Below are 27,993 nucleotides of genomic sequence, written 5' to 3'. Positions count from 1 at the left end.
TTTCTCCCTCTGTTTTTTTTTGTTATTGAAGCCACAGGAAAAAAGACATCATGGATGAATCGGGGGTAAAAGGCAGCACACTCATTATAACACTTTTAAAGACAGACAGAAAGACAGAGTCTGTGAGAAAATCAAAAGTTTAGCTCTGAACAGGTTGTATTTGTGGTTCACTGAGGCCGCTCTGTTGGGTAGTAGCAGCCGAGCATCATGTTTCCATGACAGAACGCAGATGCACGACTCTGAGAATCTGAAGCTCAAATTTTGATACGACAGAGCAACGCAGTGTGGCTCATTCTGAGGAAAATGTCTTGACAGCATAACAATGCACAAAAGGACCAAGAACACAGATCATTTGAAGTTGTCATCACCAGTCATTGAAGTTGTACTAAAAAAGGGAAAAGTACAAACCTTGTACTTGTACAGCTGTGTGACTTTGTATCAGCCTGGCTTGTCATCGATCTGGAACATGCTGCCTGCCACTGGACAAGACAAAGGGACACAGATGAAATACTATGAAGAAGCTTGTTGACACAACAGGTGGACAGAAGACAGAGCAATCAGAGAGGGGGAAAACACAAAGGAGGAAGCAACAAGTTGCCTGGCAAGACAGAACAGTGACGTTTTAAGATAAAACAGGAAGTCCTGAGACATCAGATAAGACAAAACTACTTTTTTTTTTCATAAACGTGTTTGTTGATTTTGCTTTAAGAATTCACCTCAGTATGGATTTCAACAAAACAGAATGTAGTAAAATGAATGTCAAGCAAGCAAAGCCCATAAACAAAACACAAACAGGGTAACAACATGACAAAGGCAGAAAACATTGAACAACACCTCAAGATTTCTATGACTAGAAGGACTGTGACCTTCTACTCTATTTCAATGATTTCAAAGTCATCAAGGTCATTAGAATGCAGAGTCATTCTACATATACACAGGTACACTCTCTCTCTCTCTCACACACACACACACACACACACACACACACACACACAGTCAGACACACGTATGGTGTGCACATCTACTCTGCTGGTTGCTCGCTCGACGACACGTGCACAGTGACGGTCTTCTAGTGCATGTAGGAGGTCAGGAAGTGGTGAGCGTGACACGGCCCCCCTGAGCCCCTGCTGCGGCAGCGAGTGCTCCATTCTTGGCGAGCTCGACAAGGTGTCCTGTCAGGGAGAGAAGATGTCGGCCCGAGCTGGAGACCTGCTTTACACCTGCCTCCTGTTTCTCTGCGCCTTTGCTTTTGTCTGCGTCCATGGAAGAGGTCTAGGTAAAAACTGCTCTTTTATTCAATGAATTCATTTATTTCAGCAACTGGCAGGTTCCAGAAAAGCTTCAGCTCACGACTTGCTGTTTTATTTCTAGAGGAATGAATATGAGACAGTTTATTTCAGTGTGGTTAAGTTCTCCAGAAACAAAGATTGTTGCTCTTTTATTTGCATGTTTCTGCCACCTTTTCTTGTTCTTCAACGCAGCCACTTTATATCAAGCGCATTGCCAAATAAAGGTGGATGACAATAGCACTACCAGCGCCATGACGTTTTAGATATGTATAAAATGTATGAAGTTTAAGCTCTTAGTATCGCTAGAATGCATACAAATGGATTTCAAAATAAAAATGAATGAACAGTCAATGAATAAATGTGACTTTATAACCCAAAGAACAATTTGAGCAGGTTTAAAAAGAGTCCATGTGAAATTGATTAAAGCAGATGTAAGTTGTAGAATAAAATAAAAGGTAACAAAAATGAAAAAAATAAATTAATTAATTTTGCATTACTGGACATCTGAAGCTTCATGTACATGCGTTTCACGTGGCTTCGTATGTCCTTCAACACCAATGATAAGAAAATAAGAACCTATGGTACACTGGGATTACATTAAAATCTCCCCACTATCTTGTATCCCCCGGATGATGAACAGCTTTCTATCCTTCAATTCTTCAGGCTTGAATCCTCCATGTGAAGTTGCTTTGTTAGTCAAGCACGGCACACATCTGGAAGCTGCTCCAGGACAGAGACTGAGCCTCAAGTGTCCTGTCGAACACTGTGGAGATCCCGTCAAAGTCCTCTGGTGCAAGGAGCACGACAAATGTGTAGACATCTTCCCGACGGACAACGTGGAAATAACTCAAGATCGCAGCAGTGATCGCCGTTTGACCGCATTCCTGAACTTCAAGAGGGTTTCTCCAGAGGACACCGGCCTTTACAGGTGTTACATAGACGAGGGCCAGTCTGAGGGGATCAGCAACGCCATTAAGGTTGTGGTTTCAGGTATGTTGGGTTTGAACTCTGAGCCTTAACATGATGGTGTCTGGATTTAGGTGCTGATTTTGTTTATAACAATTTACAGAGTTGTACCGCGGTGTTGAATCCCAGAATACCAATTCTGGTAAAATGTTTTTTAATTGAAGCACAGAATGATTCAGGCCCTGATCTGATGCTTGACCTTCACCCTCTGCCTTAGTAGGTGAGAGCCACGACCCTGCCACCGATGACAGTATTGCCTGGCTGCCCTTCATTTTCATTGGCAATGGCATAGGATTATTGCTCTTTTATTTGCACGTTATTTGCACTTTTCTTCCTCTTCAACACAGCCACTTTCTATTAAGTGCATTGCCAAATAAAGGTGGACTACAATAGCACTACATATATAAATGTGACTTTACAAATCAAAGAACAATTTGAGCAGGTTGAAAAAGAGTGCATGTGAAATTGAATACTGCTGATGCAAATTGAATGCAGAATAAAATAAAAGGTAACAAAAATGATATAAAAAATAGATTGATTGAATAAATGAATTCGGCATTACTGGACATCTGAAGCTTTATGTACATGCATTTCACAAAGGTTTGTATGTCCTACAACGCCAATGATAAGAATATAAGAACCTATGGTACACTGGGATTACATTAAAATCTCCCCACTGACACGGAAGATGAATAACTTAACTTTCCATCCTTCAATTCCTCAGGCTTGAACCCTCCATGTGACGTTGCCTTGTTAGTCAAGCACGGCACACATCTGGAAGCTGCTCCAGGACAGAGACTGACCCTCGAGTGTCCTGTCGAACACTGTGGAGATCCCGTCAAAGTCCTCTGGTGCAAGGAGCACGACAAATGTGTAGACATCTTCCCGATGGACAACATGGAAATCATTCAAGCTAGCAGCAGTGATCGCCGTTTGACCGCACTCCTGAACTTCAAGAGGGTTTCTCCAGAGGACGCCGGCCTTTACAGGTGTTACATAGACGAGGGCCAGTCTGAAGGGGTCAGCCACGCCATTAAGGTCGTGGTTTCAGGTATGCTGGATTTGAACTCTGAGCCTTAACGTGATGGTGTCTGGATTTAGGTGCTGATTTTGTTTCTAACAATTTACAGAGTTGCACCGCGGAGGTGAATCCCAGAATACCAATATTGAGATTCAAAATTCTGGTAAAACGATTTTTAATTGAAGTACAGAATGATTCAGGCACTGATCTGATGCTTGACCTTCACCTTCTGCCTCCGTAGGTGAGAGCCCCGACCCTTCCACCGATGATGATGTTTCCTGGCTGCCCTTTTTTTTCATTGGCCTGGGCATAGCTGCGCTGGTTGGCATTGTGATAGTGTCACCCGTCATTAAAGGCCGCTGTCAAAAACGTAGGAACCTCCACAAATTTCAGCTCTGAATCAGTGTGGAAGCATTTCTGAGCTCAGCCACCGCAATAACGATACGTGTGATGTTTGTGTTGACAGGAACAATGACCTTCAATCCAGCACATAGACAAGTGAGTAGTTGGTTTTGAATTGTCACCTGATAACATACAAATAATGTTTCGAAAAATTATTTCACAAGTTCATCTTGGGTAAGAAACTGAAATTTTGAAACCGGGGGTGAAAATGGAAAGTGACTGGAGGAACATGTGAAGGAGCCCAAGACAAGGAAAATTCATTTTCCACCACTGGAGGACCCCAGTGGGTAGCAGGAAGAGGCTTCGTACTGGTTGCTGTAGGCGTTGTTCCACTAAGCAGGAGTTGAGAAAAAGCTTCAGTGCCCTAAGTTGCTTGCTTGGGAGGTTGTTTTTTTTTTTTTTAAAGTGGATTGAATTTGGATGAATTAACTCATTTATTGACTATAAATTAACTCATTTATTGACTATCATTAACAGGTCTCTTCTCATGCTTTCAGCATGGAAGCAGATTTACTTATGTCAATGTTGAATATATAAGTCTATCCAAAGGTTGAAACTTTTCAATTAAAGCCTGCCGTACGGTCTCATACACAGGATATGTCCATTAATACGATACCAGACCTGCCCCCCAGAGGCCCTGCTCCCACTTTTGTACAGCAACACCAGCCCATCTTCCTAAGTAGCTTCGAAAGAATGCCGACACCACAACTGAACGTGAACGTGGATGCACACCGGCATGAAGGCGTGGTGTACTCTGGCATCAACCACCAGTTCACAGCCCCCACCGGAGGATATTTTCACTAAGCAAGTTTGACCTTTTGCAAAGTGCTTGTGTCAAGGAAACGTGCACAGAAAAAGCGAGCGACCACACTGGCGGGGAGAGGGGAACAGTAGACACTTGTGGTCGGACAGAAGCAGGTTGCAGTCGCCCCGAATTAAAAAATAAAAAAAACCCTGCGCACCAAGAAGCAGCTGCGAGTTTCTGTTCTCAAGCTAAAATTAGTTCCAGGCAGCGCTGATCATCACTTGCATTTTTGCAGTTCAGAAAAGCCAGTCAGTTTAATTTATGTTCATATTAATGGTCACTTTTAAAGTTCCTGTGTGTAAAATTTGGCATGATTTATGATTTCTATCTTAGAAAAAGTTCAATATACTGTCAGTAAATATATTAATGAAAGTGTATATTCACAGTGCAATAAAAAGGATTTGGTTTCCGACCCATAGAACTGTTCTTATTTATATATAAGAATATACAGAGAGTAAGGTTCTGCCATATTTCTAAGGAAGCCCAATGTGGACAATCCAGGCCGCCTGACAGTGCGTTTCTTATCTGGGCTAAACGTTCGCGTCCTCAAATAAACCAACAAGGGAGAAGGTGGACGAGGTATCCAGGTTTGTGTGCGCAGGCCACTGCAGTTCACTGGCACGTTCGGGTGAGGGACGGTGAGTGATGTCACAAAGGACTGACAGCTCTCTCAGTTTAGTAACGACACTCCCAACTGAGTGTATCTACTAAAGTGAGAATGACACTGCTTTTTATTTAATCAGCTTATTTACTAAATGTTGTAAATAGAGGGATGAATGTGCTGTTTTCTAGAGAACGATAAGGTTCTTTTTTTTAAATATTTATTTATGTGAGAATGCTCCACTGTCATCTCCCATTAAAAAAAAAAAGAAACAAAGATTTGAAAATAGTTATGATATGGGACCTTTAAAGTTTGGCCAAAGACAGGGTCTAACACACACAGGCGGAGTTCTTACTTCTAAGCTTAAATCGAAACCACCTGACAGGGTTGTGGTCACGTCATGAAAACTGAAAAGAAAACCCCCTGAAAAACCCCCAAAAGAAAATCACTGTACGTGGTGCATTATTACATGCAGGCAGACGTGCTGGCTTGAGAGGTGGAACCTGAAAGGCACGTCTGATTAAAAGCGTGTGAGGGGTTCTGCATCTTCGGGGGTTTCATTATCTGTGAGCAGCCCGCAATAAACTGGTGGCTTGGAAACTCTGACGGGCTAAAGGTTGATCCGCAGCAGGAGACGGCTGGGCCTGTGGGGCTTCGGGGGGCCGTGTGCCGGACACTCCTCAGGGGCCATTTCACACATGATAACTGCTCCTTTCACACTCACTTCAGAAGCCGGCTGCTCACTGGAATGCAGAGAGCGGTTGACGAGAGAGAAATGAAAGCAGCTTTCATTCACTCTGCATCAGATATAGTATCTCCTTCTCCTTCCCCTTCTCCTTTGCTGTTTCCAGCAGCGTCCTGCCCTACAGCCAGACACACTGACATATATGTCCGACTGCTCCGTTAAATGAGCAAAGTTCTATCTGGAGCAACATCACATCCCTGTGCTTAGGATTGCGATCAGAACAGAAACAACATGTGTGTGCACAGCATGTGTGCGAGCACTGAGAGAAACTGAGTGACCCATGTGGTTAAAGATGAAAAAGAACAAGAAAAGCATCTGGATGCCAGGTATGGCACTAAAACAGGAATGATGTTTTTCAAGAAAATAAAAGCACAGATAAATTTAAGGGAATACATATTCAGACACCGGAACGTTTATGAAGTTTTAATATTCCGTTTGTCGTGCTTATTAAACAACCTTGACTTTGTTGGCCAGAGCCACGGCCCAAGGAGCACAAGGAAGATACATTCGAAAGTGACTGCACCAAACCTGAAGTCCGCCAGACTCCGTGGTGAACTGCTGAGAATATTGGACTCACATGAAGGCTTATTTCAGTCTCGCAAAACATGTTGACGTTGGAGACTCTTCGTTCCACGTCATGAGCTGGCAACCAGTCCGTTCAGCAGTGCTCTGGAGAAGCTCTGGAGCACCGCCGAGCTCCAAACGGGACCGAAGCCTCTCTGCTGGCCCACCTGAACGCTGAACAATCCGTTCTTCACGCACACGGACACGCAGCTGATATGTGGGGGGAAGTGGAAAGGCTGCAGATCTGCTTCTTAAGGCAAATCAATTCACAACATTTGACTGTGGAGCATACACACACACACACACACACACACACACGCACACGCACACACACACACACACGCACAATTATTTTGCCAACATTGGAGAGCAATATTGGAGGGATTCAGACTACAGACTTTAAGACTCCCTAAAACAACTTGGCTTTGTGTGTTTAGGAAATGTTACTCAAACACTTCTAAAAATAACTTACATGAATTCAATATAAATCATAGTTACATATAGGGATAAACAATAAAGCTTTAGGGCAGCATAAAAACGTTATACAAAAAAATCTGTCTTCATTTGCGGGTTTTTTTTTTTTTTTTTTTTTTAATGAATTTTGCTGAATAGGAAACCAGGAATATATAAAAATTTCCCAGTAAAGACCTCGTAAAACACAGGGACAGATTAAAGGGGATCAAAAGACAAAACAATATTATGGTGGACAGGACGATGACTGCAGTCATTACTCAGTGATGCAGAGGTACGGCAAGCGCCTTGACTTGACTTGATGGGGGTGGGGAGGAACAAATAAACAGAGAATTCCAGGTGGACGATTTGCTTATTGACTTCTCCAGGCAGAACATCCTGGGGATTACAGAGGAGTCGGGTCGGGAGGCAGAGGAGGAGGAGGAGGGATGAGCGTCTCCGTTCAGTCGGTGCTCGGAAACAGGATTGTATGCTGACATCTTTCCCAATCCTGCCCTTTCAGCTAAAAGATTTAATCAGCTGAAAACGATGCATGAAGAGAGCGTGAGGACAACATACGTGTATTTGCATTGTACAAGAATATATTAATATATATGTGTGAAAAAGTGATGAGCTCAGCTCACAAACCTTAAACAGTCCTCATCAGAGCAGAAATAAAGTGCAGATGGAGTGCAGGTAGCAACAAATATTGCCAAGTTTTATTATTGACATAACGCAATATAAATTATTCTTGCATTTGCTTTATCTTCGAACTTAAAATGTCTACCGACTTTTAGCAATGTTTTGTGTTTTGTACAATATCTTCGTGTTGAGCCAATTCAAATCTGATAAAACCTTTCTGCAAGGCATCAAAAACTGATCAAATAAAAATAATTAAATGCTTAAATAAGATGGTTAATACTACCGGTATTTTCATTTCATTTTATAATTTCATTCATATGATCATTTTTAATGCAGGTGAATGGAAGACTGTAAGACAATATTTTTTGTACAGCCCTGGAACTGGATTATGACAGATTTGGCGTGAATGAAGCTGAGGACAAAGAACGGACCGGCCACACTAACCTTCCTTGTGCAGGAAACACTTCCACAGGCAGAAGCAGAGGGACATGACCAACAGGGCTGCCACTGTAGTGACTGAAATCAGGATGGTGAGGGCCGTTCCAACTACGCAGGAAGAGGAAACACATTCAAATATACAGGAAATGTAACGATTTTAAGAGGAGATGAATGAACTTGAGCTTGTAGGTGCCAAACTGTTTAGCAACCTGATACCAGCTCAGCATGTTGGAAGTCAGGCACAGAGCATCTCATGCTGCCATCTAGTAAAAAAGCCCCACATGATTACACAAAAACCTCTGCAGAGAAGATAGCATGCTTAGCCCTCTGTTTACAGCCTCCTGTGCAAAAAACACTGGGCTTAAACATCCTTTTTTGGACCTTCCATGTTTGGAAAAAAGGGGTGAGTGGAAGCAGTACCTTTTCTACAGTGCTGAAAAAGATTTCTGTGCCCTTTGTGATATCACAAAGGGCACAGAAATCATTTTTTAGGTGTCTTTTTTTCAGTTTAAAAAAGAAAAAAGAAATGAATGAGGTAACTTTTTATCCCACCATGTGGGACCTTTAAACCTGCATGTGCCAGACGGATGGATACGCACTGCACTGAACCCCCGACTCACTTTTAGTGTTCATGGATACAGCGATGGGGGACTCGAGGCCTTTGTGATGCACCAAACACTTGACCGAGACGTCTTTGAGCAGCCCCGAGCGGACCGTCAGGGTGCTGATGACCAGGGTGGTCCCGTCGCCCTGCGGGAGCAGCGTGGTCACGGGGGGGCCCACCGTGCGGTTGTCCCTCTCCACGTTCCACACTATCTCGGCCGGTGGCCGTGACACGGAGGTGCAGTTGGCCTCGATCACTCCCGGCGAGGTAGTCTTGTAGCTCACCTGAGGTTTAGGCAGCACTGGGAGCGAAAGAGTCCATGAGTTCAACCCATCAGCCGATTACTTTGTTTTCAGAGGATATGAAGTTAGTTGGTATGAAAAAAGAGGATGCAGTGCAACGGGATGAGAGGGAGGGAGGCAGATGATTGATTGAAGAGAACAGAACAGAGGATGATAATAATAACAAGCTGCGTGTTAAATGTACCGACAAAAGGTGACAGACAACGTTCTCGAGCAGCGACTGAAAAGCGGCTGAAGTCGAGGCTGCACCTGATTTGTTTCATCGCGGGCTAAACCGTGGCAATGTTTCCTTGGGATGAGCCTAAAGCCGCAGATCAGAGACGGTATGCGGATTCCTGCACACTTAAAATCCATGAGTAAATCTTCATGTTTTCAATTCCCCGTTCTCAGGGCTGACTGAGGAATGTGATACACTGGAATGGGGAACATTTTTGCTGGCGTTTGGCCAAACACACCATCTCTCTCTCTCTCTCTCTCTCTCTCTCTCTCTCTCTCCAAATCTCTCTCTCCCTCCCTCTCTCTCCTAGTTTGTGCTTACTTTCAGAGGTCTTGGTGGAGAACCCACAGTTTGGATTTTGGGTGGGTAAAACCAAACAGGATTAAAACAAGTGGGAGGGGTTCAGTCATAATGTCTTCATAACTAGCAAAGTTTAAACACAGGTTAAAGTCAATGTCTGCTCACTTGGATTCCCGTCTCTAAATAACTCAGGAGCTTCTGGAGGGGATTAAATGTAATTTTCAAGTATTGACTTAAATACAGATTTTTGAAATTCTCCCTGAATTCTCCAGTCACTGGTATATTCGCAACAAACTGTGCCCTTGTTCCACCTTTGGCCAAACAATGAAGTAAGACAATATCTAATAATAAGTATATTACTATGTCAATATGTGTGTCTCTGTCGTTGAACATGTGTGTCTTCGCTGCAACAACCAAACTGAAATGTTTGGACTTGCTCACACTTCATTCAGTTTCAGGTAATGATTGTTGCACCATATAATAAAGACTGTACTACTCTGCTCATGTATCAGGTTAAAAAAAAAAACAGGTAAAAGACTTCTTTTACCTGTCAGAGAAAACACACACACAGACAGTTAGGAGCGTGACTGTGTCGGAGGAGTGTTGGCAGAGATTAAAAATGTTAATGCTCCTGGTACGCCACTGCTCAAAACACCTACTGTACAAGTGCAGTAAACACAAAAGCACATCTGTCTGCTGGAAATAAAGGGTACGGCAGCAAAGGAGGAAAGCAAATGACCGAAGACAAAGCACAAAAGGAGCGCCTGTCCGCCGCAAACACTGACACACTTCATGCATCGGGACCCGACTCCCCGCCTGCCTCCGTCATTCTTGCGAATGCTCCATTCTTTACATAGACACACTGTGCTGTGTCTGTGTGTTAACTCGGCCCGCGTGTAACCATGAAAAGCTGCGGCGGCGGCGGCAACAGAAGGAAAATAAAAATCAACATTCCAGTGTCGGTCTCAGGAGAACCTGTCTCTCCTCCTGGAGTCTCCCTGCACTCATCCGCACGTCTGACCCTCATCTCCCCTCAACATGAATCAGGGCTGCTGTTTATTATGGTCCAAGTGTGAAAGTGTCAGATTTTTGCTGTTGGGGATTCGGCTCCAGTGGCAGGGAGGAAAAATAAAGAAGCAAAAGACTGATCAGGTGGTTTCTTGCAAAGTATTTTACCGTTGTTTTCCATGTCCAAAACTGCTTAGTGGACTTTTCTGGAAAGATTGTGTTGATCTTTTACCCTTTCCCAAATGCCAATAAAACTGACCTTTACCATTTAGATGCAATTCTACCTGACAACAATGACACCCGGGTCTGGATACCGTACCGTAGGTGACGAGGCAGACGGTGGAGCTCATGTGCTCGTCCAGGTGCGTGCTGTACAGGCAGGTGTAGCAGCCCTCGTCCTGGACGGCGACAGGCTGGATTGTGAGCCGGCTGTCGGACAGCGAGGTGCTCAGCCACGCCCTCCCCTGGTACGGGGGCTCAATCATGGGGTCGCTCCGCTTCGCGAAGGAGGCCACGTCTGTGGACTCTCCGTGCTCCGACGTGCGTCTCCAGAGGACCTGCTGCACCTTTTCAGGCAGAGCGTAGGAGCACGACAGGGAGGCCTTCTTGCCGCTAACGGCCGTCTTGTTGCTGTCAGCCGTGACTTGTGCTGGGGGGCGAAGGGAGGAGAAATTGGAATATGAGAAATATGAGGCAGCCGAACGCTGGCCAGCGACTAGAAGCTGTAACAGCTGTTCCTGGTTAGAGAAATGAAGCCTCCTTCTCGCAACGGGCTGCGGTTGTTTTTATTAACGTGGCCGGCAGAGCCCCAACGGGCTCATCTGCTTGTGCTTAGACGCCGAGGTCGTGTGTATGTTCAGTAAATCCCTGCAGCCGATTGATACTCTGGTCGTGAGGAGGTGTAGCCTTCCCTCGAGCCCACCGGAGAGTCTGAGGTTGTTTGATTGGAGGAGCGTAAAGGCCAAGCGCCTCCAATAAACAGCACAACGAGCCTGTTTCTTTTTTCTTTTTTTTTGCAACTAATCATATCTACCCCATTTAGTGAAAAAATGTACTAAAGGCAGTTGGCTTGATAGGAGCCAAAGGCCGGTGATTAAAAGAAAAGTCATGATGACCATTTTCAGCTGTTTTATGAAGAAACAAAAAAACAGATCAGAATTGTTTTACAGACGCAACAAAAGACTGACGTTCAGGCTTTTTATCTGATGGGACTCCAAGGCTAGCACGTCCATCAGCACTCCCACATCTGAATAATAGCGCTCTTATTCTGTTGCTGCAATCCTGTGCGAGAGCAGTGAAATTAATGGTTAAAGGGAAAGGAAGGGAGGAGGAGGGAAGGGAAAGGAAAGGAAGGCTTCTCCCATCTGGTTTAGGACAGTGGCACAGCAGCAAATACACTTATTGGATTGAGAGCGAATGTTTATGTTCAATAACGTACGCCCTGCCGGTCGCACATATGCAAAGCCTGTATCCAAGATATTTATATCTTGTCTAAGATGATTATGAAATCAAAACTGATCTGTTCAACAATCAAACTCACCGGTAACCTTGAGGCAGGTCTGTCCCTGCTTTGATCCAGACGGGTGCATGTCAAAAATGCACGTGTAGCAGCCCTCATCTCTGAAGCCCACCCTTTGGATGGTGATAGCCGAGGTGTCTTTTGGGGACGGGGCAAGCTCCACATGTTGCTGCCCGCTCACGCTGTCTCTTTGGCCGGGTTGGTAACTCAGCAGGGTCTGGTTTTGGACATCCAGCCAACGCACCTGCCTTAAAGTCTCCCCTCTGTCCCTCGAAACACTGCAAGTCAGAGTAAAGGGCTTCTGCACCGGAGCTTCAAGCTGCTGGGATGCCGTTACTCTGCCTTAAAAGGGTATGATACACTTTAAGTGCTATGCTATTTTATGTTTCCCCCCCCCACATGTATTCATGTCAGATGTTTGGCCTACTCACCGTGCAATTTTTGAGCCATCAGTAAGAGCAAAAACACCGGCAGACCTATTGTCATCATCTTCCTCATTTAACCTGATGGAATAAAAGTAAATATTGTTTTTGGAAGGTTTATTTTTAGTGACAAAATCTTAAACATGAGCTCTGCACAGCTCCTACTGACCATCATACAGCAGAACAGACGATTTCTTACTTCTCTTTCATTAAAAACCCTGGCACTAAAAATGTGCAAAAATTATTTGTTTTGCACTGTTTTATCTAATTTGACACACATAATAAACATTCTTAATAAAAGCTTGTTGAAGCAAAATTCGCAAACAAAACAAAGTTTCCATTATAGCAAAAGCAGATAATACTATTTTTTTTCTCATACTTTCTTCACTAGAGTCACAATTTCTATATGTATGTAATTCAGTCTTAGACACTCACCCTATTCCTCCTGTTGTGAAATTAAAAACGCATCTGTCGAAGAGGATCTACCTCTGAAGCATGTTGTCCGTCCTTAAGACCCCGCCGATATTAAAATCATCACTCCAGATCGAACCACCAAATATTTTTCCTCATCCGAGTCTTTCCTATTGTGCGCACCAGAAGCACAATGAACACCAGCCGGCGCAACTCCCAACTTTATCCTTCTGGACGTAAAAGAACCCCTGAGGTACTGAGCAAACTGCGCCCCCTGGTGGGTTAACATGCACCAAAGCATCTGACGAACCAAGTCGCATTGTTAAAATTGTGCTGTTTATTGCATTAATTAATGCGATTTGGATCCTTACTGCCACTAAATTAGTGGCACTAATTTTGTGTTTATATGAAGTAAATAACATGGTAAAATACTGACGATTTAACGAGAATAGGAACATTAGAGTTTAGGTGTTCCAGTACATACTTCAAGTTTACTACTACAGTGACACCGTGAGAATTGAAAATAAGATGTTCTGTTGTTAAGATGATAGATTTAAAAAAACAAAAACAAAACAAAAAAACATTCCGGGCAAAAACAGAATTTTCTTTCAACGGTTCTTCTGACGTCATATCTCCACGACGGAAGAACAACAGTTGGACAGCGCATTTCGATGACGTATCACGTAGCTAACCGCTCTAACTTGACAGCACAGACTGACGGCTGGTTTAGAAATTGCTTCTGAAATGAGTCCACTGGCAACATACATAGCGAAAACTACCGTCGTTTCAGGTTTGAATGCTGCAAATATCAACATGAATTAATGCGGTCGTCACCCTTGCTGCGCCTGTTCAAGGCTGTTTTTCGCAGACTGAAGAGCGTTTCGCAGGTACCACCATGTCGTTCCTGATGGACTCTGTCATCATGGTCACCACACAGGTAACTTTTTAAATGAGTTTGTAGAGACGACTAGCGGAAACCTCTACCCCGTTTTGTAAGCAAATACGGTGTGAAATGCAGCGCTATTCGTCTGAAATGACTCTTGCTTGCATTTTGCGTTAACTGGACCAATGTATGTGTTGATAGCGTATTAGAACTTTACAGTAAAGGGTAATTCTCCCCCCCTCCCCCCTTGGTATTGTTGTTAGTTGCCATGACCAACTCAGCGATGACGTTTTGACCAAGGCTCGCAATATTTGATTTTCCAGTACATTGTTTACAAGTCAAACTGCTGAGCAAACTACTTTGTTGTTGCAATATATCGCTCAGCGTGACTGTGTCCATGCCCAAGGCTTCCTGTATTCTAACAATTCTCATGCAATGCAGGTGCTATTTTTCGGCTTTGGCTGGTTATTTTTTATGCGGCAGCTGTTTAAAGATTATGAGGTATGGCGACACCGACTTCTTTTCCGCCAGATGTGCAACCTCTATCAAACAACCCTGCGAGCTCTCAACCTTTTTTTTCTCCCCTTTTAATGTTTGCTTGTCCACAGGTGCAACAGCACATTGTCCAGGTTGTTTTCTCCATCACGTTTTCTTTTTCGTGTACCATGTTTGAGCTCATCATCTTTGAGATTCTTGGTACCTTAAGTAGTAGGTAAGACTATTTTATAAAGTATCGCAAAGTTGTTGTTTTTTTCTCTTTATGAAAATCGAATGACTCCAAGCTTCATACCTTTGTCACAGTTCCAGGTATTTCTACTGGAGGGTGAATCTATACGTCATTCTATTTGTACTAATATTCGTGGTGCCTTTCTACATCGGATACTTTGTTGTCAGCAACATACGCCTTTGTAAGTATTACTGGAAATAGTGCAATGTTGTTTCTGAGTATAAATCCGTGTGATAGTCACAGCATTCCCGATGCTCTTCTTGTATTTCAGTGCATAGACACAAGCTCCTGTTTGCCTGTATGGTGTGGTTCACCTTCATGTATTTCTTCTGGAAGTTAGGGGATCCATTTCCCATCTTGAGTCCAAAGCACGGTAATAGTTCTTCCTTCCTTTCTCCCTTGATGACACGTTTTATGCATATGGGTTTCACTCTGCTCTTTATTCTGTCCAGGGATCCTGTCTATCGAACAGCTAATCAGCCGTGTAGGTGTGATTGGCGTCACACTGATGGCCCTGTTGTCTGGGTTTGGTGCTGTTAACTGCCCCTACACGTACATGTCCTATTTTCTCAGGTGCGTCTACTGTAAATTTAATCAGGACTTTATGCAACTTATACAGTAGAACCGTCAATTGTTATCATTACGCTTTCATTTTTTACTTATTTCCACATTTATTTATTTTTTCTATTCACTTTCCCAGAAATGTAACAGACGCTGATATTCTGGCGCTGGAAAGACGACTCCTCCAGACGATGGACATGATTGTCAGCAAGAAGAAAAGGTGAGTCACAAGAATATTTCCCCTTATCGTGGTGACATGAACCCCTTTTGACTTGAAAATGTCTTTGTTCAGGATCGCAATGACCAGGAGGCAGATGTATCAGCGGGGGGAAGACCAGAACAAACAGACAGGATTCTGGGGCATGATCAAGAGTGTGACCTCCACACAAACCGGCAGTGAAAGTATCCTTTATACTGCTCTACTGTATCACACCAAGACTTTCCAGGGTCCCTCCCGCCCCTCCTGTTGTCAAATTGTATCCGTGGTATCTGTTGTGAAGCCTGAACGTCTTCTCTCCAGACCTTTCTTTGATCCAACAAGAGGTGGACGCCTTAGAGGAGCTGAGTCGACAACTTTTTCTTGAAACTGTAGACTTGCAAGCCACCAAGGTGAAACCTCTTGCTATATGCGCATTTTCCTTGTAACTCTCAAAAGAGGTGGGATTTAAAAAAAAAAAAAAAAAATGGTTGTGGGAAAGAAAATGCATTGAACCTGTTTACGTTCAGCAACTCAGTCGCAGTTCAAGACAATATTTGTGTCTCTTAGGAGAGGATTGAGTACTCAAAAACGTTCCAGGGGAAATACTTCAACTTCCTGGGCTACTTCTTCTCCATCTATTGTGTCTGGAAAATCTTCATGGTAAGAACCTTAAGAACCTTGTATTCTTCAATGGTAAGCAACTTAATGTTCCATGTGTGATTCAGTTTTAGCGCCAACCCCAAAATCCTGCCAGGCCACTCATCAATTTTTTTTTTTCCTTTGAGTTCTAGTTCTAGTCATATTTGTACTGATACTGTCTCCTTGTTTCACAGGCGACAATAAACATTGTGTTTGATCGGGTGGGAAAGACGGATCCTGTGACGAGAGGGATCGAGATCACAGTGAACTACTTGGGCATCCAGTTTGATGTAAGATCCACGCGCACGAGCCGTGTCGCACGCTCGCACTCTCGTCTGAGTGCATCACCATCCCGCAGGGATGATAATGAGGATTTTATCACCTCTCTGCCTTTGTTCCTCAGCAGTGAACCTGCTAATGATTGAGATGATTTTCTACATTGACAAGCTGCTGGTGGATTTGTGCTCCTGCATGTTTCTATGTTTCCATTCTGTCATGTCTCTGTGCCTTTCACCTTTTTCTTTCTACCTACAGGTGAAGTTTTGGTCCCAACACATCTCATTCATCTTGGTGGGCATAATAATCGTCACATCAATCCGCGGTCTGCTGATCACCCTCACAAAGGTAAGATCATCTCATGGGAGTTTTCTTGCCAAAGTCCAACATTTCTTGATTTCTGATTCAAACTTCAATCCTTTTCTCCCTCCAGTTCTTCTACGCAATATCGAGCAACAAGTCGTCCAACGTCATCGTGCTCGTCCTGGCCCAGATCATGGTAAGTGCGCGGCTTTCCCGTTTGTCTCGCAACGCGGGCTCCAAGGAGCAGATAAAGCAGGGCCCTCTCTCACACAGGGGATGTACTTTGTGTCGTGCGTGCTGCTGATGCGGATGAGCATGCCGCTGGAGTATCGCTCCATCGTGACTGACGTCCTGGGGGAGCTGCAGTTCAACTTTTACCACCGTTGGTTTGACGTCATCTTCCTGGTCAGCGCCCTGTCCAGCATCCTCTTCCTGTATCTCGCTCACAAGCAAGCGCCGGAGAAGCACATGACCCTCTGATGTCCCGCGTCACGCCCCTTACCTGCAAGGCGGGTTTTAGCCACTGGACTCCAAATGACAAATTGAAGGGCATCAAGAAGTCCTATAACTTCGTATGGGATGTTGGTGTATGGACCATCAATTCCTGAAGGAGTTGTTGAATAAGACAATAAATGCTAAACAGGACTGTGTTGAATCAGAGTATTTACAAGTCTTTCTGTCTGAATTTTAATGCAGAAATGTCTCATCATTTTCTTTATGCTGTTTTTTTTTGTTTTTTTTTGTAAGAAAAACACTGGATTCCCACTAGAGCACATTTCAAAGTTTAAATTGAGACGTAAAATTATGGTGAAATTCACACAATCGTGTTCGGATGCGAGAATGATCAAAAGCAACAAATTCTGATGGTTTACATGTTTATTGTATTGTTGTTCTTGGAAAATATAATTTTTTTTTATTCCACAAATGAACACAACAGAGTTTCAGAAAGACGTGAACGTGTGTCAGTGGCTTCATTCATCAAGTCGGAACCCTTTCTTGAGAGCACACCTGGCTTTACTACACAACACTTCTCACACCCGCATCAATATCTGTTACTTGACAGTAGAAGTAGAAGAAGACGCTAGCTAGCACGCTAGTCTGCATGCTCTTGCTGGAAGAGGGGCCAAAGAGACCGAAGGAGACGTTTAAATAGGAAGCGGAAAAAGAACAAGAGGAATTATCCAAAGTGACCAGACGTGTGTTCTTGTGACTCAGTGCCAGACAGGCAACCAAAGTTATATGGTCCTGTACCAGGCCAGCAGGGGGCACTGTGTCAGTGGCAGGAGTGTCTTTCTCTCAGTTAACAGTAAATTAGATTTTGAAACTATTCTTCTGCGCCACAAAAAATGTATGTTTTTTTTTAAGCTTAAGTTGTGTTCACACAAACCACTTCACTAGTTCATTCTACATACAGCTAATTGTTTTTGTTCTCATCTAGTTGATAAACATGAGCGACTCTGTAAATGCAACCTGAGATTTGGTGTGAAATCCATCCATCCCCCCCACCCCCACCCCTCCCCCCATTGTTTTTGTGCGTCCTGTAATATTCATTGAATTTGTTAAGCGCTTAGCTTTATTACTCAAGAAAAACAATGGATCAATGTCTGATCGACCACGGTGATTTCAGGATGCGGCTCCCCTCCGTGCCTGCTTAGAATCTCTCATCGATGCTTTCTTCAGATGAAGTCGAGGAATTTGAGGAAGTGGATGAGGCCTAGAAGAAAAGAAGAAAAAAGATCAATCAAACCATCACGGTTGGAATTGGCACAGACGGTCTTGCCACAATAAGAAACTGAAATCACACCTGAGTCACAACACACTTTGGAGTTGGTTTCTAATGTCCCCACAGCAAACTAGCTCCACCTGCTAAACCTCTCTAGCCACAAACACTGCTGGGTATATTTGCCAACAGACAAATAATGACAAATAATGACCAATGATGATGTCATCATTAAGACCAATGATGACTATTTTACTGTCGAAACCTATTGTGTCATCTTGCTAGCATTAATCTAGTCCTTGCACTGTTGTGCAAGTAAAGATCTTGTGAACGTATTTAACTATTAGTGATTTGAAGATGTTAATAACAATTAGGGTCTATTTTTGGTGGTCTTATTAGCAGCAGAAGTGCTCCAATACTTTTTTCCACATTAGAAAAATATGTGTAAAGCTGAAAATTTCTGAAATTTGTCGGAAAAATCAAAACAACTCCCTTTTCATATTATTTGTAATTGCAATCAATGAATCGATGAAAATTGTCGTTGATGTCAATCCAGTAGCTGAGATATTTCAATCCTGGACCTCTAAAAATCTTGATCAGCCATGCCGCACCACTCACCCGCTCTCTTCCTTCACTGGGGGTGTCTGGTCTGGAATCCTGCTCCTGTTTCTCCTCCCTAATGCTCCTGGGAATGACCTGAGCGTACACGGATTCCACTGACATCTGAGTGGAGAATTGCCTGCCGTCCGCCTTGAGCCGCTCATAGACCTCCCGCCTGGCCACCAGCATCTCCAGAGTGGTCCCGCTGTTGGTGATCATCTTCACCACTTCGTCGTGGCTGCACGACTCCACGTTCACGCTGTTCACCAGGACCACGATGTCCCCGTCTGCCAGGCCCGCCCTGTCGGCCGCGCCGCCCTTCACCACCTGGCACAAGCACGTCGTCGTCCCGTTAGTTTCTACCGTGGCTGAAGCGTTTGAATGGCTCGCCGGTTAAGCGGTTCTCACCTCGTTGATGTAGTGATGGCCCTGCTTTCCCTGAATGCCGTTGAGATGAAATCCAAAGCTGGCTGAGGTTTTCACAATCCTGCACAGTTTGGGCTTGCGGTCCGGCAAGGTGGGGGAGGCTGGAAGAGTGACGACGTCTGTGTAACTGGGCGGTAAGTTGGATTCCATCACGGTTTCCTGCATGTCTTCAAGGAACAGCATCGGAGACGCTTTCCCCTGCGAGGGACAGGAATGACGACATAAATGGGTTGTTTCACAGTCTGTGTGCTGCACTGGAGCTCATTTTCACTGAGAGGCCCGGTGTTACTGCAACACTGAACTACTCATTAAAACTTATATTGTTTTTATTTTATTTTTACAATATATTTAAATAGACAAAAAACTGTGTAGACATTTGATTATCAACAGTGAATGAAACATAGGTCAGTACCTAGTTCTGTGTTAAATTTCCTTTTAAATTATCAGGTCAAGGAACCCACATTACTCCACCAATTGCAACCAACACAAAGAATCATATTAAATCTGATTGGCTTTTTCCTTAATTTCCTTCCTTCTCTACATGTGTTTCTCTGCTCAGAAATGTAGCTATTTGTCAGATTTGTCAGCTGCTCTCAAAAAACTAAATCTAATTAAAGCAGAATCTATATCTGAATCTAGTGTTGCGGCAGATGTACTTCATGGTTAATGTATAATTTAAAGCAACATAGAATTTAAAGGTCCAGTGTGTAAAAGTTGGCATTATTTATGATTCTTATATTGGTAAAAACTTAATATAGTGCCCATAAATAAGTACATTAATAAAAGTGTATACTCGCAGTTCAATAAAAGTAAATTGGTTTTTCTACCCGAGGAACGGTTCTTAAATACATGTATAAGAATATACATTTGATAATATACACCCATATACATATATTGATTTTGCTGTATCTTCTCAAAACCTCCAAATATGACACACTCAACCTTTCATCTTTAAGACAATACACTACGTGTTCAGAGTAATTTTCAAAGGCCCAATATCAGACCACGAACTGAGTTTGTCGAACGGGCCTTAAACTCACCAGCTTGTACATTTGATCTGTTACCCTGTCGACCACCAGGAGGGAACAGCTGTTGCCACTCTGATAGATTTTGTCCACCACCTTCTCGTGGTTGCAGCTGTCCACCTCCTGCCCGCTGATGGCCACCAGCCGGTCCATGTCGTGCAGACCGGCTCGTCCCGCCGGGCTGCCCCTCTCGATCTCACTGACATAGTGGCCTGCAAGTGACCAAACGCACGGTCAACACGGTCCGCTCGCTTTGCCGATATGCCACTTAATTATTTTTTTTAAAGCGTCATACCCCTTTCCACGGAGTCCTCCTTGAGCACGAAGCCGTAGCCGTTGTGTCCTTTGGTCATCTCGGCCACGCGCGGCTCGTGTGGGAGGTACTTGACGGTGGCCACTGCCGCCGTCGGCCTCATTTTCTTCGACTTGTAGTAGTCGTCGGCTTCGTGGTCGACCAGCAGTAACATCATGCTGTGGCCGGCCTGGACGATCTTCTCCACGACTTCGTGGTGCAGGAGGCCCTCGATGCTCTCTCCGTTGATCTCCACCAGACGGTCGTTGACTCTGATGCCCGCCTTGTGACTGATGCCACCCGGGGCCACCTCCACCATGAAGAAACCCACCTCACCTAGAGAGGATGTCGGTGACAATGTAATGTTTCCATCTAGATCAGGGGTGGGCAAACTATGACCCGGGGGCCAAATGCGGCCAGTTAAGCTTTTTAATCCGAAACGTCCAACTTGAAGAAATTATGTTAGTAGTGAGTAAGTAATAAAATAGCTGAATTCAATCTTTTTTTTGGAGTGTTTCAAGAGTTTCAATAAAGAGCTAAATATTGTGTATTCATAGACACCTTTTGTTGTCATGTTTTTGTTCATTTTCAATTGACATTAAAGCACATGTTTTCCCCATATTCCACGATAGAATTTTTCCTCCTATGAGGTGGGTCACTAAAATACTCCATCCATCTGCTCCAGCTCCGGCCTCACTGTTAAAATTTTAGAACCCATTGTGGCCAAAAAGATGACTGGTGGGCCACCCCTGATGAATAACTACATTGGAAAAGCAATACTTTTTGTGATTTCATGGGGCCGGTCAAAGTTTTTTCTTTTTCCTCACTCTCTCTCTCCAGAGCTCTGTCTCTCTCTCTCTCTCTCTCTCACTCACACACACACACACACACACACACACACACACACACACACACACACCTGCCCAAGCTTTATAGCCATTGGTATGATGCAAGTGACTGCAAGGGTTATCAGTCACCCAGCACAAAACTTAAAATCAGCAAAACCTATGATATGATTCCAACATTCACTTTGGCAATGTTTTCTGAGCATTGCAAACAACTTTCTAGCTCTCAAATTTAGAATAAAAAAATGTTTTAACATTTTCACTTGATGACTTCTAAAGTAAAGTGTGATTTTCTTTTTTGAAGCAGACTTGTCTGTGGTTCATGACAATCATTAAAAAAAAGTTGTGTTAAGGCCAGTGTCTAGTATGTAAGTGTTGAACAGTAACCCAGGGTTAAAATTGCAAAGAGTTTACAGCTTACCTTTGACTGATTTCAGAGAAAACCCAAAGGTTGGGCCAGACTTGACCAAGTAGCAGAGTTTGGGTTTGGGGACTTGATTAGGCAAACCAGTAGCAGCTGGTCTACTGCTGGTGCCGGTCAGGCTCACACCCATTTCTTTGGCGAGCTTGTAGGAATCTGCGTTCAGGATGTGCAAGGTGACCGAGGACCCGCTCTTCCTCACAATTTCCACCACCTGCACCATTAGAATGAAAGTGACTTGGTGAGTTTTCAAGACATGGAAGGATATGACTGAGCGTACATGCTATGAGCTAAATGTAAAGTACGTACTCAAATTTTTGTAAATTCATTTGTGAAAGTTCGCTGTCTAAAAGATTTTACAGTATCTTTCATGTCCAATTTAAAGCAGAACTCAAAAAACACAAGAAACAAATATTTATACTTCATTAATACTTAATTTCTTCTCGTTTCCTCTCATGATGTCAGGGGAGGCACAGCCTCACCTGCCTGCCCCGACTGCACGTCACTGTGTGTGTGTTTGTATCTTTTTTTGTTTCATCACTCTTGCACTCTCATACTAGATACTGACAAATATAATATACACAAATATGATTGCGTTTGTCAATTGTGGTATTTTATTTTGAAAATTGCTTTTATTGTGAATTGTAAGCGACTTCCTGTCCAACTTGACGGATCGCTAACACGCAGAATACACCAGACGCTTTAATGCGTTATTAACAAGTTTTTGACACATTATTAATGCGTTAAGTCTGCGTTAACTTTGACAGCCGTGGCTTTTAAGAATAAAATGCTTGTTCAGCCGCTGAGTGAAAATTTCTGGAAATGAGCCTATGTTATGTTATGAAAATACTACTAGGTCTTCTACGGCTCAGTTTTAGATCTAAAACGGGTTGTTTCTGCTGCAGAATATACTAATATACTATTATTTTGAATATCAGTAAAGTTATTTGAGTAACTAATTGCCCAAGGCGGCTCCACTCGACCCCTCGATGACCAAAAATGATATGGGGATAGAACATGGCACCCTTAAGTGTCATAAGAGTCTCCGTATGGGTTGTCTGCTTACCTCTGAGTGAGGGAGGTCATCCGCGAAGGTCCCGTTGACTCTCACAATGCGGTCTCCATCCTTCATGCCCGCCATCTCGGCCGGGCCCCCTATCTCCAGGCTTCGGATCAGGTGACCCGGCTCTCCATGCTCGACGCGCAGGAAGAAGCCGAACGACTGACCGCTCTTCTTGTTGAGAGAAATCACCTTGGGCTTGAACTGAGCCATGTCCTAGCAATGGGAGAGAGCGTTGATGCCGGACACTGATCAACAGTGACAAACGCTCTGAAATCACGCGACGACGCAGACAAAATCCTTTTCGAAGCACGTGCGACGCGAACGCTTTGCCAGTTGCCTTTAGTGACCCGAGGCTTCCCTCCCGTTGTTAAATAAGGTCACAGCGCGCTCACTTTATTAAAGCAAACCTGGCGCTTGTGTGATATAATCGCGACTTTTGCCCCCTTGTCCTCCTCACCGTCACCGGTGCCACCCTCCAAACTTGGGCGCAGCAATAACATGTAATAAACCCGCACCTGAAGAAGAGGTCCAAGTGCTGATAGCTTCAGATGGAAAGTTAATCTCACATGTCAGCACTTGGGCGGCGGTTAATGTTTAGCAGGGGCAGCTGACTGTGGCGAGGACGTCGCCTCAGAGCGATGGCCCGGACTTTGCGCTGCCACCGTAAAAACGACTGTTACACATCCACGACGGAAGGTCACAGGTGGATCCGCGCCCAGGGCTTGGAGGCGGCCGTGCACATGCGCGGCGCCAACGTCTCCGCGAGCGGCCATGGTTGCGCAACGCGGAGAGGCTTCGCGGTAACACGCCTTGGATGATGCGGCCGATTACGTCACTCGCTGAGCTTTGTTTTGCCCGTGTCTATAATTTCAACACGGAACCTCCGTTTGAATTTCAGAGCGCATCCCAGTTGTCTCGTAGAGGTAATACATACACTCTCACACAAGCAGCTTCAACTTTTAAACTTTTGCTCGAGTTCGAATAGAACAATTTATTATTTTACTCAACACCCCATTCAGTACAACCCTGTACGACTTCCCAATATTGTACATTCTGGACGTCATTTATGATAAGAAACGTGAATATTTTAGAGTTCCTCGTGTTAAATATTTATCTAATAAGTAATAACGGACGTTAAGCGGAACAATAAGAAGTCTAGCGGAGCCTTTTGAAATCGGGAAACTCACCAGCTTGCGTCTGTTCAGTGTCCCGGACCAAAGGAGCAGCTCGCCTGTCACTGCAGGTGTTATGTATTGTATCCTCCTCCTCCTCCGCCTCCTCCCTCTTTGCTTCCTTTCCCCCCTTCAATCCTCCGCCTCTCCCCTGCAGGGACTTTGATGGGACAAAGGTGAGCGTAAAGGTTGAGTTATTCAACAGTCGCCTCAGGGCAATGTCACCGGGGAGGAAGATGCAGTCAACTGGTCGAGGGTCAAAGGTTAACACGCATTTATACTGTATGTGCATTCTCTGTGTTTATCTACACTCGATATCGCCTGAATATGCGTTGGAAATTCGCCTCTGTGACACAGGTGGAGCAACGGTGCAACGTGTTGTCAGCTCAACGCCCAACGCCGTGGCAGTAAAACCAGTAATGTTAACGATGCAACTTGTGACATTACAAATTCTAGGGAATTCAAGCCAAATGGAGCAGAAACGAGTGTTTGATTTATCTTTCAAACAATTTTGATTCATGTGTGGCAAGGCTCACAGAGGGCCCGGGCGGGCTTCGAACCCCAGACTCCCGGGTAATAGCCATGCGCGCTTAACCATTCGGCCAAGTAGCCAGGACGCATGATCAATTGGAGGCATAGTGACAGGACCACTGTCACATCTCTTCCCCTCTTTTTACAAGCACGTCCTCGTGCTCCGCACAGGCCGCCACACAAATGAGGAATCCATGCACCCACCTGTAGTGCTACATGGATCCTGCCGACAACGCCAGAATGTGGCAAGGCGCAGAGGGCGCGGGTGTGCCTCGAACCCCAGACTCCTGGGTAATGGCCATGCGCGCTTAACCATTCAGGATATCCCTTTGATCAATAGTGTGGCGCTGTCACACATGCATGCCACGCTTTTTTAAACCTTACATCTGCAAACATCCTGCACAGATTACAGTAAAATGCACATCATCAAAACAATACTAACAGTAATAATTCTTACATCATTCAAAAAAAATTGGCTTTTAATTGCACAAGCGTATGCACCCGAGTATTGGCCAGCGCCCAGTGATTGTATCATTACATAACAGCTGTCATCCTAATTGCCACACAAGGTTGAGGCTACAACCTATTATTTGATCGTTATCATTGATTGAGGGTCATAAGCATTTAAGGACGAGATAAAAAAAAAACAAACATCGCCATGAGCCGGGGGGGCGCAGAGTGGAGCGAAGCGTAGCATTTTGTGGCCAGCGTCCACGCTGTGTACGCTGAAAACGTGCTGTGCCAACCAGCTGTTAATGATAATGTCCTCATTATTTTTTTGTGTTAGCTCACCTATCAGCAGCCAGTCTTGACTTGATGACGGGGAAAATTCTTGCACAGCGTTATCTGCAAAATGTGTGCAGACACACACACACACACACACACACACACACACACACACACACACACCCTTCGCACCAGCATCAGCAGCTTTACTCGTCGTTGGAATGAGACCTTAAAAAGCGCCATGATTTTGAAACTTGATCTGTTTCCTTTGATGTGACAGCACTCTTAATTGCGATTGAACAAAATCTTTATATATCTGCAGGGTTCGCCAGGGTTCAGAGTGTGTTGGACTGTTTGTGGTCGCCGTTGGTTCAGTTGTGGACGAGTCTTCGGGCAATAAAGAGCTTGTTATGATTCCGCAGTCATCTGGACGGTACAAAGGTGAAGAGAAACTCGAGCAAAACAAATCTGCAAAGTATAAAAGTTAATTCGTTACTGTGCTGCTGCTCGGGGGGACGAGGCTGCCCGGAGTGAAATCCAGTTACTCACGCTGTGTAAACATTAATTTACGCCCACGCTTTATTCTAAAGCGTACATCTAATATTGGCTCGCAGAACAATTTTTCTTTGGAGAAACTAAATTATCTATCCGCCACAATATGGTGGCATTTAATCAAACACTGGAGACCTTGGGAGAAAATCTGTTGGAGAGCGTCAGGGTTCCTCTCCAAGATGTTGCCGCCATCTGTCTGCTGTTGTCGTCTAAATGCTCTCTGGAGATGTTCCAGCAGATGAAAAAAATGCTGTGTGGTGCTGAACTGGTTCCTCTTTAACCCTAAAGCGGTGTGCGATGTATTTCAATTATTTTACAATGAAGACAGAACAACAGCATGGATACAATTAGACGTGACGGTCATTAAAGGATGAATAGCGATAAATATCTGCCATGAAATGATACATAGTGCCGCAATAAGCTGAGTCTGTGTCGAGTTTGGAATGTTTTTGACTTCTCATGGTGTGGTTGCTCTGATGTTTGCAAATGTCACACAAACACACGCACATACACGCACACACACTCACACAGCGGCGTGATCATGAACTGAGTAGAAGGAGATAGAATTTTACTTCAGCTTGATTTGGCCCTGATGATATTTTGTGTGTGTGTTTTTTTTTTTTTTTTTACCATCCATTACCCTTAATCGTGATTTAGTAGTGATCAGAAAAAGAAACAAGCCGACTTGAATGTTCTTTCACGACGCTGATGCTCAGCAACTCTAGCAGCTGCTCGGCCGTTCAATCCAAAACTCCATCTCGGCGATGATTACAGCGTTCGGTTGGATCGATCCTAAAAACCTAAAGCCTGAATTGGCCGTTGGTGTGAATGTGAGTGTGGGTGATTGTTTGTGTCCTAGTGGCTCTGCAAGAAACAAAAAAAAAACAAAAAACTGGAGACTTAGGTTGTAGCCCAGGGCGTAGCCTCGCTCGCATCGCTACGGGCATGATGTGCACGCCGGCGAGCAATTATCTCAGGCCCGCCTACCGACAGTGCATCAGCCACGGCCGGGTGTGGAATCAACTCATCACCCCAGTTTGTGATTACGGCACTCGACTGGGAAGTGCCGGTCACTGTGGTCACCTTGATTGGAACCCTCGCATGGCTTGTTTATCCGGGGGATGTGGCTCCGCAGCCGACCCTGCAAGCGACAGCTAATTAGTCCAGGAGAGAGATTGGGGGCGGGGGGGGGTGATAGAAGAAATAATTCCCCCTCATCATTCCACAACCCACCCAAACCCCCCCACACACATTCAGAAGCTAAACAGATGGTCCCTTCTGTCCACAGCAATATGTCAGAGAGCTTTGACCTTTTAACCTCCATCATGTACAGGAGAAGAATCTTCACGGTGCTTCGTGAAACCTGCCAAGGTTTGAGGAGTGAAAAAAACATCCAGTGCTGAAAGGTTTTTTCGAGTAGCCCAATTAGGAACACGTGACTGTCTGGATCTAACCCTAACCCTAACCCGAACCCTAACCCTTTTAAATGCCTGAAGTAGAAAAGAAAGATAGCGGGTTCCGAACAAACAAACCAACTAAAACATAACTCATCATTTATATTCTCAGGTTTGGGGAAATTAGCACAGCATAGTACTCCAATTAAAATTTGCATTTCAACGTGCCATATAATTATGTTGTCAGCATATGTGACATGCCTCAAGAACGAGGGACGCCAAAATTGCAGAAATAGCTCCCAGTCATGCCACTAAATCACAAAATATAGAAGAATTTTATCAACCTTTGACTGTTCTAGTGTGTGATGGGGAACTGTTACAAGCCTTATAAATGTATTCATTTCTGGTTATTTTCCTGAAGGAGGATGTACCGGCATTGCGATGCCTACTGTTATAAACGTATTATAAATGTGCAAAAATTAATCAAAGATGCTGGAGGGAACCAGTAAAATGATGCAGTTTTTGATATTTTTCTGTCGGTCAGAGCCTTTTTTTTTTTATTTTTTTATGTAAACCCGCCCGGATCTCCGCACCGAAGTTGAATTCTGCTAGTAGTCGATTCGAAGCCAAAGGAACAGGAAGTGCCCTCCTGCACCGCACGGGGGCGGCCGTGCACATGTGAAATCACAGTCAGTGCCCGCACGAAAGCGGAGGCGAGCTGCATCCATCCATCCATCGGTTCACGTGCGTTGCCGGGTTAGTTGACACAAACAACAACAAAAAAGGGCAAAAATATTTACATAGACGCTCCTGAATCAGTTCAGTTTTAAAAACATTCAAAAGTAAAGCCGAGCTGAAGTGCAACTCTTTCGGGGAAATAATGCAGTCTAAACATCCAACCAACATAACGGTCCATAAATCAAGTCCTTAAT

General features: G+C 44.2%; 4 protein-coding genes across 6 annotated transcripts; 2 read left to right on the top strand and 2 right to left on the bottom strand.

The window, feature by feature from the left end:
• Window positions 1-1,034: 1,034 nt before the first annotated feature.
• LOC142897628 (CD226 antigen-like) lies at window positions 1,035-4,895 on the top strand. Of its 2 annotated transcripts, XM_076040084.1 has the most exons (7): window positions 1,035-1,276; window positions 1,953-2,279; window positions 2,980-3,306; window positions 3,386-3,439; window positions 3,518-3,646; window positions 3,743-3,774; window positions 4,273-4,895. In XM_076040084.1, exons 1-7 carry the CDS (start codon window positions 1,189-1,191, stop codon window positions 4,480-4,482), a joined length of 1,167 nt encoding a protein of 388 aa, XP_075896199.1. In that variant the 5' UTR covers window positions 1,035-1,188; the 3' UTR covers window positions 4,483-4,895. The 2 variants fall into 2 exon arrangements, with proteins under 2 accessions (XP_075896199.1, XP_075896200.1); XM_076040085.1 differs by lacking the exon at window positions 3,386-3,439 and having other exon boundaries at window positions 1,036-1,276.
• Window positions 4,896-6,980: 2,085 nt separating this feature from the next.
• LOC142897638 (OX-2 membrane glycoprotein) lies at window positions 6,981-13,274 on the bottom strand. The gene is made up of 7 exons (XM_076040108.1): window positions 12,731-13,274; window positions 12,305-12,376; window positions 11,895-12,215; window positions 10,674-11,003; window positions 8,544-8,828; window positions 7,930-8,031; window positions 6,981-7,383 (listed from the first exon to the last, which is right to left on the bottom strand). Exons 2-7 carry the CDS (start codon window positions 12,369-12,371, stop codon window positions 7,376-7,378), a joined length of 1,113 nt encoding a protein of 370 aa, XP_075896223.1. The 5' UTR covers window positions 12,372-12,376; window positions 12,731-13,274; the 3' UTR covers window positions 6,981-7,375.
• Window positions 13,275-13,362: 88 nt separating this feature from the next.
• On the top strand, window positions 13,363-17,250 carry LOC142897774 (Golgi pH regulator). 2 transcript variants are annotated; one of them, XM_076040324.1, is made up of 15 exons: window positions 13,363-13,496; window positions 13,594-13,643; window positions 14,031-14,090; window positions 14,198-14,301; window positions 14,391-14,497; window positions 14,588-14,689; window positions 14,769-14,889; window positions 15,017-15,097; window positions 15,170-15,279; window positions 15,398-15,486; window positions 15,644-15,736; window positions 15,910-16,005; window positions 16,250-16,339; window positions 16,425-16,490; window positions 16,568-17,250. In XM_076040324.1, the coding sequence occupies exons 1-15, from the start codon at window positions 13,451-13,453 to the stop codon at window positions 16,772-16,774; spliced, it is 1,422 nt and encodes a 473-aa protein (XP_075896439.1). In that variant the 5' UTR covers window positions 13,363-13,450; the 3' UTR covers window positions 16,775-17,250. The 2 variants fall into 2 exon arrangements, with proteins under 2 accessions (XP_075896439.1, XP_075896441.1); XM_076040326.1 differs by having other exon boundaries at window positions 13,365-13,643.
• pdzk1 (PDZ domain containing 1) lies at window positions 17,153-24,030 on the bottom strand. The gene is made up of 8 exons (XM_076040323.1): window positions 23,874-24,030; window positions 22,690-22,899; window positions 21,624-21,837; window positions 20,361-20,693; window positions 20,081-20,277; window positions 19,023-19,238; window positions 18,633-18,941; window positions 17,153-18,008 (listed from the first exon to the last, which is right to left on the bottom strand). The coding sequence occupies exons 2-8, from the start codon at window positions 22,894-22,896 to the stop codon at window positions 17,946-17,948; spliced, it is 1,539 nt and encodes a 512-aa protein (XP_075896438.1). The 5' UTR covers window positions 22,897-22,899; window positions 23,874-24,030; the 3' UTR covers window positions 17,153-17,945.
• Between the last annotated feature and the right edge of the window lie 3,963 nt (window positions 24,031-27,993).

The sequence above is a fragment of the Nelusetta ayraudi genome, unplaced genomic scaffold (assembly GCF_046127955.1).
Source record: "Nelusetta ayraudi isolate G7.1 ecotype Tasmania unplaced genomic scaffold, CSIRO-AGI_Nayr_v1 ptg000060l, whole genome shotgun sequence".
NCBI lineage: Eukaryota > Metazoa > Chordata > Actinopteri > Tetraodontiformes > Monacanthidae > Nelusetta > Nelusetta ayraudi.
The sequence above is the reverse complement of the archived record's forward strand: the minus strand, read 5'-3'. Positions and strand labels throughout refer to the sequence as shown.